The sequence below is a fragment of the Topomyia yanbarensis genome, chromosome 3, assembly GCF_030247195.1.
Source record: "Topomyia yanbarensis strain Yona2022 chromosome 3, ASM3024719v1, whole genome shotgun sequence".
NCBI classification, from domain to species: Eukaryota; Metazoa; Arthropoda; class Insecta; order Diptera; family Culicidae; genus Topomyia; species Topomyia yanbarensis.
The window spans coordinates 42,553,286-42,570,235 of NC_080672.1; the positions used below are offsets into that span (position 1 = coordinate 42,553,286).

General features: G+C 38.1%; 1 protein-coding gene across 3 annotated transcripts in view; it reads left to right on the forward strand.

Moving 5' to 3' along the window:
- Nucleotides 1-16,950, forward strand: part of LOC131692065 (SH3 and multiple ankyrin repeat domains protein 2) — a 415,982-nt gene that overhangs the window by 159,353 nt on the left and 239,679 nt on the right. For all 3 annotated transcript variants that reach the window (XM_058978917.1, XM_058978919.1, XM_058978918.1), the window contains exon 2: nucleotides 6,694-7,213. In XM_058978917.1, coding sequence (XP_058834900.1) covers nucleotides 7,046-7,213 — 168 coding nt within the window. In that variant the 5' untranslated portion in view covers nucleotides 6,694-7,045. The remainder of the gene's footprint in view (nucleotides 1-6,693; nucleotides 7,214-16,950) is intronic.

The window sequence follows — 16,950 nt, forward strand, 5'->3', positions numbered from 1 at the left end:
AGTGATTCTGACGGGGAGCCCTTCCGAGAATCTAGCTGTACTGCTCCAGTAGGACAAATCTCGTACAAGAAAAAGTGATCCTCGCCCTTTTCGTTGTTACTGTACAGCCGAAGCTTACACTAGATATATTATTACACCCATAAAAAGCGCGCTCACATTTTCTGTTTTTACGCCCTCAATCCCATGCCCAAATACAATCCCTTTTGAACATGGATCTATTCACGCACAGTTTGAGGTGAGCGCAGTGCACTCGAAAAATGAAATCGTTGACACACACTCACATACAATCGGATCAATGTGCTGCACACGAAGCTCACAAAGATTTTCTTTCTTCCATCCTTTATATTCCCAACCACCTCTCACGCACAATAAATGTCTCATTAACTGAAACTTATAAAAAAAATCCTGCCATTAGATTTATGGAGTCGACAAAAAATTCGCAAAGGACACTTCTATGCTATCCGTGCTATGACCGCACACACTCGCTGACTCGTAAAATGGCGTATAAAAGCTTCACACTTATGATTCGTGAGATGATTTCGTTTGCCTCCCCACCGCCAGCCTATCAGTATCGTTATGGACGCATTTTGCTTTGTATCATCTTCTCGCTGTTATTAATATACCGTTTGTATCAATGTGTTGGGAACTAAACCTGACTAGAAAAAAATCACTAGCGAGCAGCCTTCAGGACTAGAAATGACAAACTCGTTAAAAATGTCTCTTGGTCACAACCACACATTTGGTTAAATATTTTAAATCTAATTAGTTAAATGTCTGTTTTACCTTTTTCCTGCTTTTAATGAAAATTTAATAAAACAAATTTGATGATTTTCAATTTCTCCAGGCATCAAATTAAAAATGTATGAAACGAAAAAAAATAACAACCTGTTTAGAATGAATAACATAAATAAATAGAAACGGACATAGCGTGGTTGGTAAATCGATTGCCCTGTTCGCAGCTCACCTGGGTTCGATTCCCAACCCCGCACATAGGGTTAGAAATTTTTTACAAAAGAGATTTATCTAACCCGAAAGAGGCGAATAACCCTAAGGTTAAAACCTCTATAATCAAAAAAATAAAAAGGAATAAATAACAACAACAATTTAAAATAGATAAACTGAATACAATAAATAAAATTAATAAATTCAAAAAAATAGAATGAATGAAACGCAAGAAATAAATAAAATTAAAAATATAAATGAAATTAAACAAAATTAATAACCTTAATAATGAACAATAAAATAAAATTAATTAAATAAAAAATTAAAAAGGAATCAAGTGAAGAAGATGGCCATAATAAAATTTTTGAATACAATAAAATAGAAGCAATAAATGAAATAAAAAAAAATCAAATAGATAAACAAAATGAATTGAAAAAACAACTTCAAAGTAATATACGGATTATTAACGCAAATCAGTCATATAAAATAGACAAATATGATAATGTGAATAGAATGAATAAAAATGAAAAATGCATGAAAAATTTATTGAAGTGAATGAGCAAACAAAATGAATGAAATCTTGAAAATATACTCAAATTTTCAAACCATTTAAATTTACCCTCCGGCACTCGCGTGAATGGCTCCCGGAATGAGCAGCCGCTGGTTCTGGAAGAAGACTTCGCTAGAGTTTCTGAAGGTGTCGCACAAAATACAACGGCGCGGGTGCCGGAGGGTTAATAAGTTGAATAAGTAGGTTTGGATTTCATCTCAATGAAATCGGAAAGTATCTAAATTTACATAAATATATTTCCTATATCATCCTAATCAAACTGAAAAAAATGAGAAATTTGAAAATTACTCGATTAACGGATAATCAATTATTTGCAAGAATCGGACATCACTAGCTATGCATTATGTTCTATATCTATATAAAACTTGGTAACTTATGAAATCCCGTTCGTACAGATGTTTTTGTTGTAACTATTTTGTTTCCTAGGGAGAGTTATAGCAAAGTGAATGATTGAAAAATCCAATTGAGGGGTTTCAAATTGTCCTGAAATGTGAGTGGAAAAGTTTTTTTTGAAAGTTGTTTTACAAGTATCTGATAATGTTCCCCCGTTCAATGATTTTTTCAACATCTCGTTTTCATTTTGCAGCCTCGTTAAAGTTCATCTAGCGTTTCAACTTCACTAAAGAAGTTAAATTCATAATCAAGAGACTGGAGTGTCTACTTTGGTCTACATTTCGAAGATCCAACCAGGGTTTGAATTCGAGGTTCCATCCCTGGAATTTATTTCCTGGGAATTCTGGGATTTTTGGCCTTTCCGGGATTCCCGAATCACGGGAAATAGTGTTTTCTCATTCCTGGGATTCAGGAATCCCGGGAAAAGGATTTTTAAATTTATTCCAAAAAAACTTGCCTTCTGCAAAAAAATTCTGCTTGCAATATCTCGACTGGCAAACAGTTGGAGGGGGTAGTAATCGTAAATCATACGTTTTCAACTGGTTCGTAGATCAATGGGCGATATATCTTTGAAATCGGTAATATGAAGACATTTTTTGTGATTTTTAAGGTATAGTGTCCAAACCTTACGCAAGTGCTTTGCTAAAGAATGTTCTTTTTTTCATGCCAAAATCGACAAATTCTTCGACTATTACCGCGAAGTGCGCATGGTATCTCCGCAACCGATGATCCAATTTATGGATTTTTGAATAGTTCTTTCTTATTTTAATAACTAGATCCTCAATGGAAGTGTTTGCAAATAGAGATTAGTTACGGAAATTATGCTGATTTCTTCAAAAAATCGATTTGTTTTAGTTTCAAAAACTGGGATGGTAAACGCTATTTGGTCCGTTCATCGAATGCATATTTCGTCCAATGTATTATACTGGAATTGTAATATCAATTTTATTATATGAATTAAGCATACAATTTTGCATTCCTGGATATTAAAATTTGTATGAAAAGAAGTACAGAACGCCGCATCTGTCCAATACCTGCACATCCAAACTCTTTCAATATCGCTTTCAAGGATGCAGTATTTTTGAAGACCAATCAATTCGGATACTCGCTCGAAACTGGAAATCGATGGTAGACTTCACCGATCGCTGCGTAGTTCGTCCATTATCCGCTTTACTTTAATTCAATCTTAATTCGGAGTCATGCTGGTCCAACTCTGCTGGGAACGGATTCGTTTTATCACGTTTTTAACTTGATCACACACTACCTTGGAGTAGCTGAATCATTTCATCCAAGGTAATCAAAGATGCTTTGCATTAAATTGATCCCTTCCCATCGAAATGTTCTGCTACGAATTCCAATTTTAGACCGTAACACCAGTAGCTGCGTTCAGGATGTCGTCGCAATCGTAATCTTGGGTTATCCAAGGTTGATCCAAGGAAAATCATTCAAAAGAAGTTGATATAAACTGCGTGACGAGTTATCAAATGATTCAATGCTGTGTAGTCCATCAAATCGACATCTTCTGACAACTGTTTTAGGACAGATATACATGCAATCAATCAGGTTTAAAGACTTTTAAATTCATTCTTTTAATTTCAAGGAAACCAGTCATTCATTTTATTTTTCTTATGTATTCCCGGGTTCCCGGGAATTTTTTTTATTTTTTTCCTGAATCCCGGGAAGCTGAAAACCGCCGAGAAATGGAAGCTCTAGTTTGAACTTTAGCCAGTTTCAGTTTGCGTAAAATACAAACATGGCTCAAAATTTCCCACTGCTGCTACTCTACAGAACAAACCGATTGTATATTATTCCCCCGAAAATCATTCCCCAGAAAGCCATTCCCCAGAATTCCATCCCCCAGAATACCATCCCCCATTATACACTATTCCCCAGAAAGTCATTTCCCAGAATGTACCATTCCCCAGAATTCCATCCTCCAGAATGCACCATTTCCCAGAAAGTCATTCCCCAGAAAAGTTTTTTATTGATTTGATCTTTTTAGGTCCAAACTTATTGAAGCAAAGGAAGTCATGTGGTGTTGGGCTGCTGAGTATGAGCTGCCGAAAGCGGTGGCTCCTCGCAAGTAAGCCAGTTATCTATTCGCTTACCCGATTTACTCAAACATAGGAATTGATTCATTCTTTCAAACATGAGCAGTTCATTGAATTTTCGTGCCAAATGACTCTTGCACGCAAACTTGTGATCAACTTTTGAGCAAGACTATCCTGTTCGACATAAAGTCTTTTGGCACAACATCGTCTGACATAAGACATTATATAGTAGTTGGCCATTTGACCTAACAGTCGTGTAGCATAAGCACAGACAAACAGACATAACACTATGATTAGTTCCTTAAAAATATCAATCCGCCAAACACTATACACGGTTCCAACCACTCATTTACAAATTAGTTAACCCTCAGACCAGGAACTTTTTTTACTAGTGGTCTATCCCGTATATTTGAGCATATATCAGTGGCGCCTTATATGGATTAGAATCGTAAATGCGATAACTGTCCCAACTAAAAATATACTCAAAATGATCGCTAACATTGGCGAAGAATTGTTGTCGAGTATGATATCTGTTAGTCTGTGGTATAAGTAACATTTGGCATAAGGTACGAAAATATTAAATGTATTTCGGGTAGATCATACATTTGCATAGGAAACATTTCTAATTCAAAAGAAAGATAAACCTCGACAAACATATGATTACGGCGTTAAAGTCAACTGTCAAAATTCATTTTTAGCGGAAATTGTGGACAAACCGTTACTCTCCAACAAAAGATGTTGATAGTAAGGGACCATCCATAAATGACGTAGCATTATACGGGGGAGGGGGGAGTTTTATATTTTGTGATGATGTGTGACGACAGGGTGGTAGGGGGTCATGTCATGCTACGTAGCTTTTTAAAGGGGAATAACTAACATCGTTTTTTATTTAAAAAAAAATTGCGGGTCAATGGTGGGTCAAAGGGTGGTTTTTAGGGTTTGTGACGAAATGACGATGGGGGAGGGGGTGTTAAAAATAACTCAAAAATGCTACGTCATTTATGGATGATCCCTAAACAAAAGAGAAAGGTTTTCTCTTTCATTTAAAGCTGTGAACTGTTTGTGGCCTATAACGGTTTGTCAGGAATTTCTTTTCAAAGAGAATTTTGACAGTTGGGTTTTACGCCGTAATCGTATGTTTGTCGAGAAATGCTCTAAAAACACACCAAGCCATTTTTAAAAATGAGCATTCATTTCGACTTTATTACAGATTCAAGGAAAGTTCAAAAGAAGGAATCAACACCTATGATTTATTAAACCGGTCAGAGGAAAATATCACAAATTTGCGCGCAAGAATTTTTTGGCATACAAAATCAAAAAACTGCTCATGATTAAAAGAAGGAACCAATCCCTATGATCGAGTAAACCGGTTATACGAGTGGATAACAGGTTTGCTTGCGAGGGGCGGCCACATTCGGCGGCATGTCCTCAGCAGCTTTACACCGCACCAGTTCCTTGAATTTGGTAATGCGCAAACCTTAGGCTTCACCACAAAAAAAGAAATCATTAAAAACATTAACTTTTCTGGGGAATGGGGTATTCTGGGGGATGGAATTCTGGGGATTGGCTCTGGGGAATTGTATACAACCCACAAACCATGTATACGGGAATAGCTTTGGCATGAATTTAAATCAATATAATTTGACTTTGTGTTGCCAATATTATACAATGACGTTCCACGCATGTCAAATTAGATTGCAAATTAAAATTGAAATAGAAATTTCAGATTGTTAGCAGAACATACAACACTAATTAGAATGAGAAAAGATATGAGCCATGGCAGTTTCCGCGAGCACGAAGAGAGAGCGTGGGAGCACGGGTAACTAATGGTTAGTACTAGAATGGGTATAAATATAGGAATTATTATTGTTCCATTGCACGCTACATATATTTATATCATAAATTGCCAATTCTTGTAATATGACCGGTATTTAATAACTTAAATATTGCCATAAAAGTCAAATTCACACTTGTTGAAGTTGTGGATAAAAATACTATTGCTCTCGGTACCAAATGTTGTCATGAGTGTAATCTGTATATGAATATTATAAGTAAGTTCTTCTAAGTGGGGATCTGTGTATTTATATATCATCGAACATCAACAAGTTTGAAAGTTTTTCACGGTTTAGAACAACACTTAATGCAAGGGCAAATACTTTAACTTTGAAAAAAAATATTTATGTACGGGCCTCGGAAAAATTCATGAATATCCATACATTTCTTATAAAAGAAATTTTATTATACAAGAAATGTAAAATGTTCGTATTTCAGTTAAAATAGACTGTTCTTGTCACACCACATCAAATTTAATCTGATTCCGACTGCATATGAAAAAATCTCCACATTGCATTTAACCAGAAATCGATATCGATCAGCCCGATTTCCGCAACCACCGGCAAAACATTCCTCAAATAACAAGCAAAAGTTTTCGCCGCGCCCAATTTAAGGGAAATCCCAATCCAATAGGTAATAGAAAATCTCAATTCAAAATCCCCTTCCAGCAGCGGAAATGCATCTCGCTACCGATAAATCTAAATAAAAACATCTGCTCATCTGGAAGAAATAATCGTTATTGCTTTTTAACAAATCGAAAAAGTATGGAAACCATTTCCGATGCCCCCGAAAATGTTCGCTAGAAGACGGAAAAGCACAATATTCTCTGATTTTATGCTAATTTCACCGATTCGATACGCTCATTAATTCATTCTATTTCTTCGGTTTCTCCCTTTTTTGCAGACTTGTTCGCCTGTGTGAAGGCTATCGCACAACATCTCAGCATCAGCAGCAAGAAGAACGAAATTCGGTTATCTCGCGCAGCTCGAGTTCACGGAAAAGCCCAAAGCTGGGCGCGATTGATTTGTGCGAACTCAATGCCACCCTACACCGAAGAGCAGAGAAAAAAGTGTGCTTGCCATAAAGTGCCGAAGAAAAGCGAGTGAGTGAGGATCGTGAGGGAGTTTCAATTTACGACCGCCGCCAGCGCGAGTTGAGGTTGTGTTGAGATTAAGATTAGAGTGGGCCGCAAGATTGGTGAAAATTGAATCGCGCTTTGGATTTGCAAATCGGGACCGCCCGGAGTGATTGCGGAATGGATACCGGTATGACCTTCGACGATGAACCACCACCCGAGCCGAGGGACGGCTGGCTGCTGGTGCGGATTTTCGTGCCGGAGCTGAACGTCTACAAGTGTCTCCAGTTTCCCTCCGATAAGGTCGTGTGGGACGTCAAGCAGCAGTGTCTGGCTTCACTGCCCAAGGTAAGCTTTTACCAGGATTCGAAAATTTATTACCATTACCACCATGCGGCAGCACATTTCGTTCGCCACCCATCTTATCTCGCGCGTATGGGACATCGGACATCGCAAAGATTGCATATCAGCCATCTACCAGCCACATTCTAGTTCACAAATCACAACACCCGGGCGGGGGCGATTGATTACAAAAAGGCACTTGAAGCCATCAAAAATAGCACACGGTTCTCAGCGAATCAGCGATGTTGATCGATTTACTTTGGAATCCCAGTTCGTTCCCCTTTGTTGCTATCGAGGGCGCCTCGATGCTTGTTTCGAGATAAGGGTGCCATTTCAAGGGTAGCTGATAGAATGGTAGATTCTAATTTTTTGCCAGTTGGGCATTTTTATTGCATTTAGTAGACCTTTGAAGAGCAGTTATTTTTAGTATTTTGACGGTCAGATTAAGTGACTTCTTTACGAAAATTTTTAGTTTACTTTATAGATAAATTGATCTTAAAGCCTTACATTAGTCATTAAAGGAACAAACAGAAGGTTAGATTACACAGTGAGTTCTACATAAGGAGGCCCTTCCTAAAAACCTCGGGATCATCTCTCATTCTCCGAATGACTAATTGATATGTAATTTTGTTGTTTTTCTGGTCCAACTCCCACATCAAAATTAGTTCTAAACACTAATGAATTTATTACCGTAATTATTCGGCCAACCAAAGCGAGTGCCTTCATCACCAATCACCGCATCAGTTGCCGGGGAGCGAACCGGCTCTGCTAAACATTCGCACTCCCTACCATGATAGCAGCACCCGACTGCTGTATTTGGAGTTGGCCTTGAAAAATTAATTAATTCATTGGAACAGGCTTAATTGTAGCTGTTGGCTTCTTACTGGCTTCCGCGCACTTCCCAAACTTTGGCTGACCACCCTAGTCGGCGCTGTTGGCGGACACGATCGTAATGCTTAGTAGCGTGGTTTGCTGTCCATTTTCACGGTTCGATTAAGCCTCTTAGACCCGTGCAGGAACCCCGCCGCTAGGCGCAGGGTTCAACGTTTAATTTAATACATTATCATTTTGATTGTCTTTCATGGCTTATTTTTAACTCCTGCGCTGACTTACACCCACTCGAAACGGTGGCACGAGAATCAAGTGTCTGAATCATTTAGCTGGTGACGAGGAAACTTCCGTACGCGTCTGTCGAGAGGTGTCGTCAAGTGTGCCGTTTTATTTCTCACAACTTGCTAGTTTGTTTGAGCCCCCCATAAGTACACTCGCCGACACGAAAGCAGCTCCCTGTTACGACGCAACTTCTGTGTGACGTGAAGTAATATTTACATAACGATAAGCAACCGTGCTGGAAATGTTGCACATCCGAGTGGGTAATTAAACATTACACCCTTTACTTCTGGTAGCAAACAACGCGCGGCGGCACGAACCTCTTTGATCCCTTGCAGTCTAGTCTTCATCTAATTCGCGTTGGAGGCAAAACGAAGGTCGTCGTCATCGTAGCAGGCTTTTTGATGGTCTCCAACTGTCCCGAGACTAGCTTAGGCGTTAAATTTAATTACCCTGGTTCTGTCCCTCGAATAGACGACCCAGGCCTAGTCGGATAGCTCAAAAGTGCAAGTATTTAGTAGCTTGACACGGGAGGCATTAACATCCTAGTTTATGACCAAAGTGCGAAGTTAATTTCAACGTGGTTGTACAAATTGTCGGCTTTTCTGTACGAGAGGGATTACGACCAGCGCGTGGCTGAAGGACTCTGCAACATTGTTGCCGTCCAGGTGATCGGAACAATTGAGCAAGTTTAAGAAATTGTTATTTAGATACTTTACAAGTAGCTTTACGACACATTACGCGACAGATAACCTCATCAGAGTAATAAAAACTATGATTTCAATTCCCGCAGAATTAAAGATTTGCTTGCTGCGTCGGACGTTTTTATTATGATCACTATTTTAATGATATTTGTGTAGAAAATGTTTACGAATGAGTTGTATAGCCTGTCAAGGCTGGACATGATCGTTCGTTGGCAGTGGATTCCCTTGTGTAGAATTCGTTACAATGAGCTGCGATTTTTTTTCAGATTAGCAAGCCTACCTCTGTTAACGGATATATAGACTAGAGATGGTTTAACTTTAAACCTCGACCCGTCTCGAACTAGAATACGATTCACACGATACATCAGCTTCCGTCAACGATTGCGTTTGTTCAGATTATTAATTCACACGCATCGGTAGTATTGTTGCGTCTCGCATGTCAATCATTTACTTTATCTACACGGTAAGCTTTAGGAACACAGCTTAACATGAGTTGAACTCTGATAAACTGGAGCTAAAACATTTATTCATTCATGTATTAATTTTGATGACCTGGGATAATAAAGAAAAACTGTTTGAAACTTTGGAAACTAATTTATTTTAAATTGACAATTTGCTTTAATTACAGCAATAGATATTTAAGATTTCAAAGTATTCAGCGTTCTAGATTACGCGTTTATAAAATTAAATCGGATTAAGCAAAAAACCGGTCCCACGAAACTTTACACATAGCTGTTCACCAAATCGAATTTCATCATTATAGAGGATGAAGCTTGCGTCAAGGCCGACTTGCGATATCTCTACGGTTAAGATTATATCAGCGACCTAGTTTACCGTTCCACAGAATGTTAGAGAGAATTTGCCAAAAAATATTTGATCTGGCAGGTGATTTGTGTATGCGGAGAAACGGTTCAATTCTATGAAAGGTTTTATTTAAAAATGAAGCTACATTCATGACAATTCTATTCTATTTCTATTCTAACCCTTACACAGCCAGTATTGAAAAGCATCCTGCAAAACACTGCATATATTCTTTAGTTTTTTTTCTTGTCACCATTAATATTTGAAGCATATTATAATACGGCAATTGAATTATTCCTTTAATGAACAATTCAACCAACAAATCGTTTTGAAACTTGAATGAGGAAGGAACGAGGACAACCGTACCAACCGTTTCAGTTTATAGTGGGTTAGGATAAAACGTTGGGAGTGACTTGGCTAAGAAGGTTAATGTCACTCCTGTGGTTCTTAAGGATGGGACAGAAGTATCTACTCCTTGCCCTGGCTAATGAGCCTAGGTTAACCCTCCGGCAGTCGCGCTAGTACACTGAGTGCACGCTGCTCTGAAAATCTAGCGAAATCAGCTTAGAGCAACAGCGGCTGCTCGTTCAGTGGGCCATTAGCGCGACTTCCGGAGGGTTAAAGCGCGTTTACTCGCTCTTTAAAAATTAAGCTACATTCATGACAATTCGAACAAAACAGTATTTGATACAGTAAATTCGAGTACGTTTGATTATAAAATTTTGTGAATATTCACGTTATCAGTGGCGTAGCCAGAAATTTGGTTTGAGGGGGGTTTTGATGAAAATCGTTATTTTTTCGAAAATATAATGTAAATTTGATAAAATATTGAAAGTTTGGACAATAAAAACAGTTCATCAGTTAATTAGTTCAGGTGTTTGCGTTTCGACTTCGTCTCTTCAGAACCACGCCACTTGACCAATGCACCGGGCTGACGCTAAGTCCAAAATCCTTAGGGAGAAATATAGCATTTGCTAGCACTCGCCTGCTTAGCTGAAAACAAGGTTCGATTTCAGTAGGTCTCATCAGAGTAGTAGCATAGCCAGGGGAGGGGGGGGGGGGGTTGGGGTTGATGCTGACCAATTTAATTAAATATTCTACTAAACATTTTTGAAAGAATATTCTCTGATCACTACAATGAGAACCGTTTTAAGCATCATGAGGGCTTTAGGAAAATTGTGGGAAGGGGATCATGTAACTTATCTCTTAGTCGAAATCCCATAATTGTCAATTTACTTCCATGTTAAATAAAATAACTGTCTGAATTATCATGAGCTCATTTTTGGAAAGATGCTGCAAAATATGGATTAGAAAATTTTTTTCGAATGGAAAGGTAAGTTGGAATAGGTTGATTGTCTATGAAACATATAAACTTGCTCATCGAAAATTTCCATACATTTCAACATTTGCTGAAAATGTGTTTTTTTTAAGATTGCGTAGAGTTCAGACAAAAATTTAATATGGTTAATAACAAGAATAACATTTCGGAAACTAGCTGGAAGATGCTGAAAAATGACGTTTACAGTTTGTCTCTACCAGGTTAGGCTCGGATTTGATGAGCACTTGTTGTATTATCAATTATATGAATTAGGTACTAGGACTCGTTGTGAAAAGTAAAATGAATACTCAATAAATTTTGAACGGTCACGATCACATTCATTCGAAACTGTTAAATTTCGATGTTAAGTTACATTGGAGAACTTCAAAACGTAAAACTGCCCATTCTTTAGTAAAATAATTTTGGCGGTTAATTTTCCTACAAGTAATTAAAGAGAATTTACTCTTCAAGAAAATTTAAGTCGAGGCTTAATGTCTCCAGCCAAGTTTTCGAAATTGCTATTTCAAACAACTTTGTTGAAGACATAAATATCAAATACATTCAGAGTATCGAAATATATTGGTAGAAAACCTTTACACCAAGATATTCTGTTATTACTGTGTTTGAAAAATCTCTTCTGCGATTTATAAACAATAAAATTCACATTCCATTCAAGGTATGAGTCTCTGAAGCTTACAAAAAATATATTTAAGTTAACAAGCTTTAAAAAAAATCCCAAATATTGAAAGGACTAGAGGGTTGCCTAGAAACACAAACAGTGTTTCCGTTTTTTGGAGATAGCATCAATTATGCGCTTGCTTAGTCCTATCACTAAGTTAGTGTCGGATTTTGATGAGTAATCTGTCGAAACGCAAATTCCATTGCGAATTTAGTTATAGGTTCGGTGTTCACAACCCACAATGATGGTTTTAAACAATTTCCTTCTAAGTTCAGATATTTTTACTCCACTGACTAAAAATATAGCATGTTGTTTTATATCTCGATATGCTGCATTCATGTATCCTTCATATTTTCAATGAAATTGTTTAAAATGACATTATCAATAACGCCAAGTCTCTTGCTATTTTACTTCTCCATAAATACCTCTATGCGAATTAATCGCTAAAATATTTATATTAAAGTATGCGCTATTTTATGTTGGAAAACCTCTCACACGTGTCAAACCTTCGAAGCTAAGGATTTTTAAATTAGGTGATCTTGAACGTTGAAAATTTTTTCGAACATTTATCCCACTTTAAAAGATCACATTCTTTGACGTCATTGACATATTTTGCAAGAAAATAATCTATAGATGTTTGAAAACTGTTCCATGTTGATTCTCCATATTTGTAGCCTCAAACAACATCTGTTATACTACGTATGTTTCTGAATTTTCAATAATTTATCAAACTCATATTAAATTTAAGCATTTTCCAAAAAAAAAATATGATTGTCATCAAACTGACCCTTCCCCCCAAACCAAATTTCTGTCTACGCCACTGATAAAGACGGTTTTAAACCAATTTTTCATATCTTTACAAATAACTTTCTTTTATTAAATGTTATAAAATCAAAGAATATACACTTTTGAAGTGGAATATATGTTCGATAACTTTTCTCACGGTTACATAATTTCGAAACCAACTTCGAAGGTTGGTCGTCAAATGGTGAATACTTCCCAGTGACGGCCCAGAAATACCACGTTGTGAAGAATCAGGAAGAAAAGGCGGATCGGAACAATCGGTCAAAGCTTACGTAGCGAAAAAAAGACTGAAAACTTGGCACATCGAACTGCAACTTGAAAGCCGTAACATTGTAGGAACTTTGCTTGGCGGGCCAGCATGTGGGGAAAAGCGGTTATCGAGCGGTTACCTTCTATTGAAGCGACAACAAACGAGTTGGGAATCCGCTTTGTAGTGCTGGGCAAGATGCGCCAACACGTAATCAAATAACAGACGATGATCAGCAAAAGGATGTGTGTGGATCAACGGCCATTTCTACAACTACAGCATCGTCAACGTTCACTGCCCTCACGAGGCGTGATCCGAGAACGAGAAAGAAAGATTTTACGCGCATTTGGAGCCCTAAGCGGAATGTAAAGTTCCTCATCAGCGACATGAACGCCACCCTTGAGATCACCTAGTTAACAAACTGAGAACTAAATCGACCACGTTCTAATAAACTGAAGTTTATATATTACAAATATTCGCACCTTCCGCAGTGCGAATATAGATTCAGAATCCCTTCAAGAAGATCGGGATACCGAAGAGTTTACGAGTTTTACGAGCAGGTAAATCGTTCGAGCAAAGGATTTGTGCCACAGGCCGAAATATGAAAAGATACTAATGGAGACCTTCTCACGACCGAGTGTGAGTTGATCGATAAGTGTATAATGACGAACATCGAAATAGCAGTAGATAACGAGAGCGCCGGATCTACCTAAGATTTATGAGGAGATCGGACGGTTGAGAACTGATAAAGCCGCTGGCAATGATCAACTGCCATGTGAACTGCTGAAGCACGGAAGAGAGGTGTTTGTTAGAGCATTCTGTGGGTTTTGAAGATCTTGAAGAAACAGATCTTACCGGAGGATTGGATGAAGGAAGTAGTATGTCCAATCTATAAAAAGGGTGTTAAGCGGGACTGCGGGATCTTCGTGTCCTGCGAGGAGACAAACAGCCATTGACCGAGTGAACTGGAGACAACTTCTTGATACAGCCTTAGACTGATTGGTAACTAAATTATTTAAGTGAAAGTTTAGCAGCCACGTTATTTGTAATAAAATTCTCTAAAACTTTATTGAAGGCACCAAGTTTTTCTAGACTAAATTTGTTTGAAGCATTAATATCAGAAGATGTTTTACATTGCAAAATTCTTCGAAAATACTTAACCTCTAAAGCTGACTGTTTCGAAGCTATATGATATTGACCGTAAAAACTGTTTTCGAGCATTTATTTTACTTTTCTTTGCTATTAACGTTCATAACATAAGAATGAGTCCTTGTATACGAAACTGTATTACGCCATTTAATTCAGTACCCAAATGTACATTATAAATAGTAACTTGCTTTTTTTTTTTAAATTTTCTTCATTTCCAATCCTGCATAGTGGCTATTCAAATAATTGATAGTACAAAAGAAAACCAAATGCTCCTAAACACTGATCCTGGGCTACTAGAGTCCAACGGAAAATGCCTTTTTGCATTAGTATCTATGTGGATGTTTCCATGCAGGTATTTTATTTGATATTGACATGAATTGTCAATTATAAGCTCCTCACTAAGAGATCAGTTAAAAAATCATAATCCCACAATTTACCAAAAGTCCCAACGGTGTTTAAAACATTAAGTTCTCAATGTAATGATCAGATAATATACTTCCAAAATCCTTATTTAAATATTAAATATTTTTTTAAATTAAACTGGTCATCAACAATCTTTTTTTGAATTAGGTTTTTTACGGACACAGTTAACCTCACTTTTTTCCAGTTCACTTGTACTGTTTACATGGACTTCGAAAAATTTTGTGGGCTACTAGATTCGCTCGAAACAATTCGCAAATAATTTTTCCATTTAACCAGTACAGTACAAGCGAACTGCCAAAAATGTACACTTGAGTTCATTTGTGACGCCAGTGTAAAGTATTCAATTCAATTCAAGGCTGCGCCACTGTACGTTATTACGTACTTCTTTTGTGTTAAAATTTGCGAAGGGATTATGTTTATTTTTCAGGAAAATGGCTTTCGTCCTGCTAAACTCTCTGCAAAACATTTTTCACTGATGGAAAGAAAATCACTGGATAGTACAAAAAAAAGAATATTTCGGGAATTTTTCTTTGCGCACCAAAGAGATGAATCAAAATTCTGTAAAATGTAAAGAGCAATATCACGTAATTTTATCACAAAATTACGAAGCATTTTCCCGTGGTGCATTCTTTCCTAAATCTAACTCCGGCCATGTTTAATCTGGACCCAAAAGCTAAAGTTTTATTCGATTATATTGAACACAATCAAACGACGTTGTTATGTTTTTTGGTGGTTCGAATTCTTCTCGTCAGTAACTAACATCAACTTAATGCTAGTTAGGTAAGTCTAATCCAGCACCAAATTGGCGCTGGTTAGATACTAAAATCCAACAAGTCACACGTCTTGCGTGAACGCTTAACAACTGGCTAGTGCCGAGTGACGTCTTGATAGTTGGCAAAGAGATTCTGTTTGCCGACGAGGAATGTGTACCGAAGCCAACTTTTGGTATAAGAATCAAACGCCTGGTACTATGCAAAATTCCCAAACGGGAAAATTTTAAGTTGATATTAGTTAGGGGAGAGTGAGGATACTTGATCCTTGGGGATATTTGATTCCCAGACCGTATCTCCTAATCTATACGCATAAAGTTATCACAATATAGAAAGAAAATGAAGTATTTGGTCGTTTATGATGTTTAAAAAACAAATCTGATGTCGAAATAGCAACACGAATTCCACAGCTAATTTATAGGTTTTATGCCCTTCACGCGCAAATGTGGTTTTAAACAATTTTCTCCTCGGTGTAGAAAAAATAAAGTTTTTTTCAATTAAGGAGAAATATAGCATAGTGAAAATTCATTGTTCCAAAATATGAAGCAACAGTGCAAATACTGCTCAGTAATTATAACATCAAATTGTGACTCATTCGAGCTTGATTTTGCTGAACCTTTGAGCCAATATGTAATGTTTACCTTGCTTTTAAAATAAAAACAAAAAAACGCTTTCCGATGACTGTCGCTGCCGCGAGCAGCATTACTTTCACGCAACGCTTACAATCGATCAACAAACTAAACAATCGACAACCAGTCAGTTCCCGTATCCTGTTCCCTACCTCAACACGTGCCTCAAATAGCTATCTTTCTCTCGATGGCCACACTTAACTGCCGCGTTGCCAGCGCCAGCAGCAGCGACTACACAACCATCAAGAGGGAAGAAATACCGAGTGACCTACATTTGCAGCAGAGGCACAACCAGCGATATAAATACCGGTGTATGGAAAACCAAAACCAACCGACCATCCGTGGCCAAAGAGGTGCAAAGACATCGTACCGAGTCTCCTCCTGGCTTCGGTTTGCCGATTCGGAAGACGACGGCGACGTGATCACCACATGGAATGAAACCCATGTTCATGCCTCCATGCTTCCCTGCATGTCTGTATGGATTCACAGTTTGCTACCACCTGATAGCCAACCGCCTCTCTTCCTCTATCCCACCACCCCACCCCGCGCAATTGATTGGCTCTTCCTCGTTCAATCACATAACAGTTATACCAACTGCTGCTGCTGGCCGGCCGCGCGCGATTCCTAAAGAAAGACGCATCCATTCTCTTCATTGGACGCTGCCGCCGCCGATGACGACGATCGAACCCGCTCACATAAGTCATTCGACATTTGATTGGGTTTTTTCTTCTCCCCTTTATTTTGGTTCGAGCTCATTAGATTTGGAGGGGTTCGTCGCCTCTTCTATCCCGGGGAGTCTCCTCGCTAGTAAAACCACACAGTGGTTTTGAAGCCGGAGCAAAAGACAATTTTTGGCATTTTACGGAAAAATACTCAAATTTTGACCGCACGATTAACTAACCCATTGTGTAAGCACGTACCCACCGAGGAGGAAGCACAACCTTTCTCCATCTGTTGTGACGTGCTTTTTGTTACTTTTTCTTCTGCTTCGCCGTGCTTTTTCCAGCTCTCAGTCAGTGCTTCTCCAAAACCCGTTAGGCTATAGGTTCGAAAAAAGTCTTTTAAATTCCTGCCGAGTTGGTGGAGGGTGCCTCTGAGATTACTGCTGC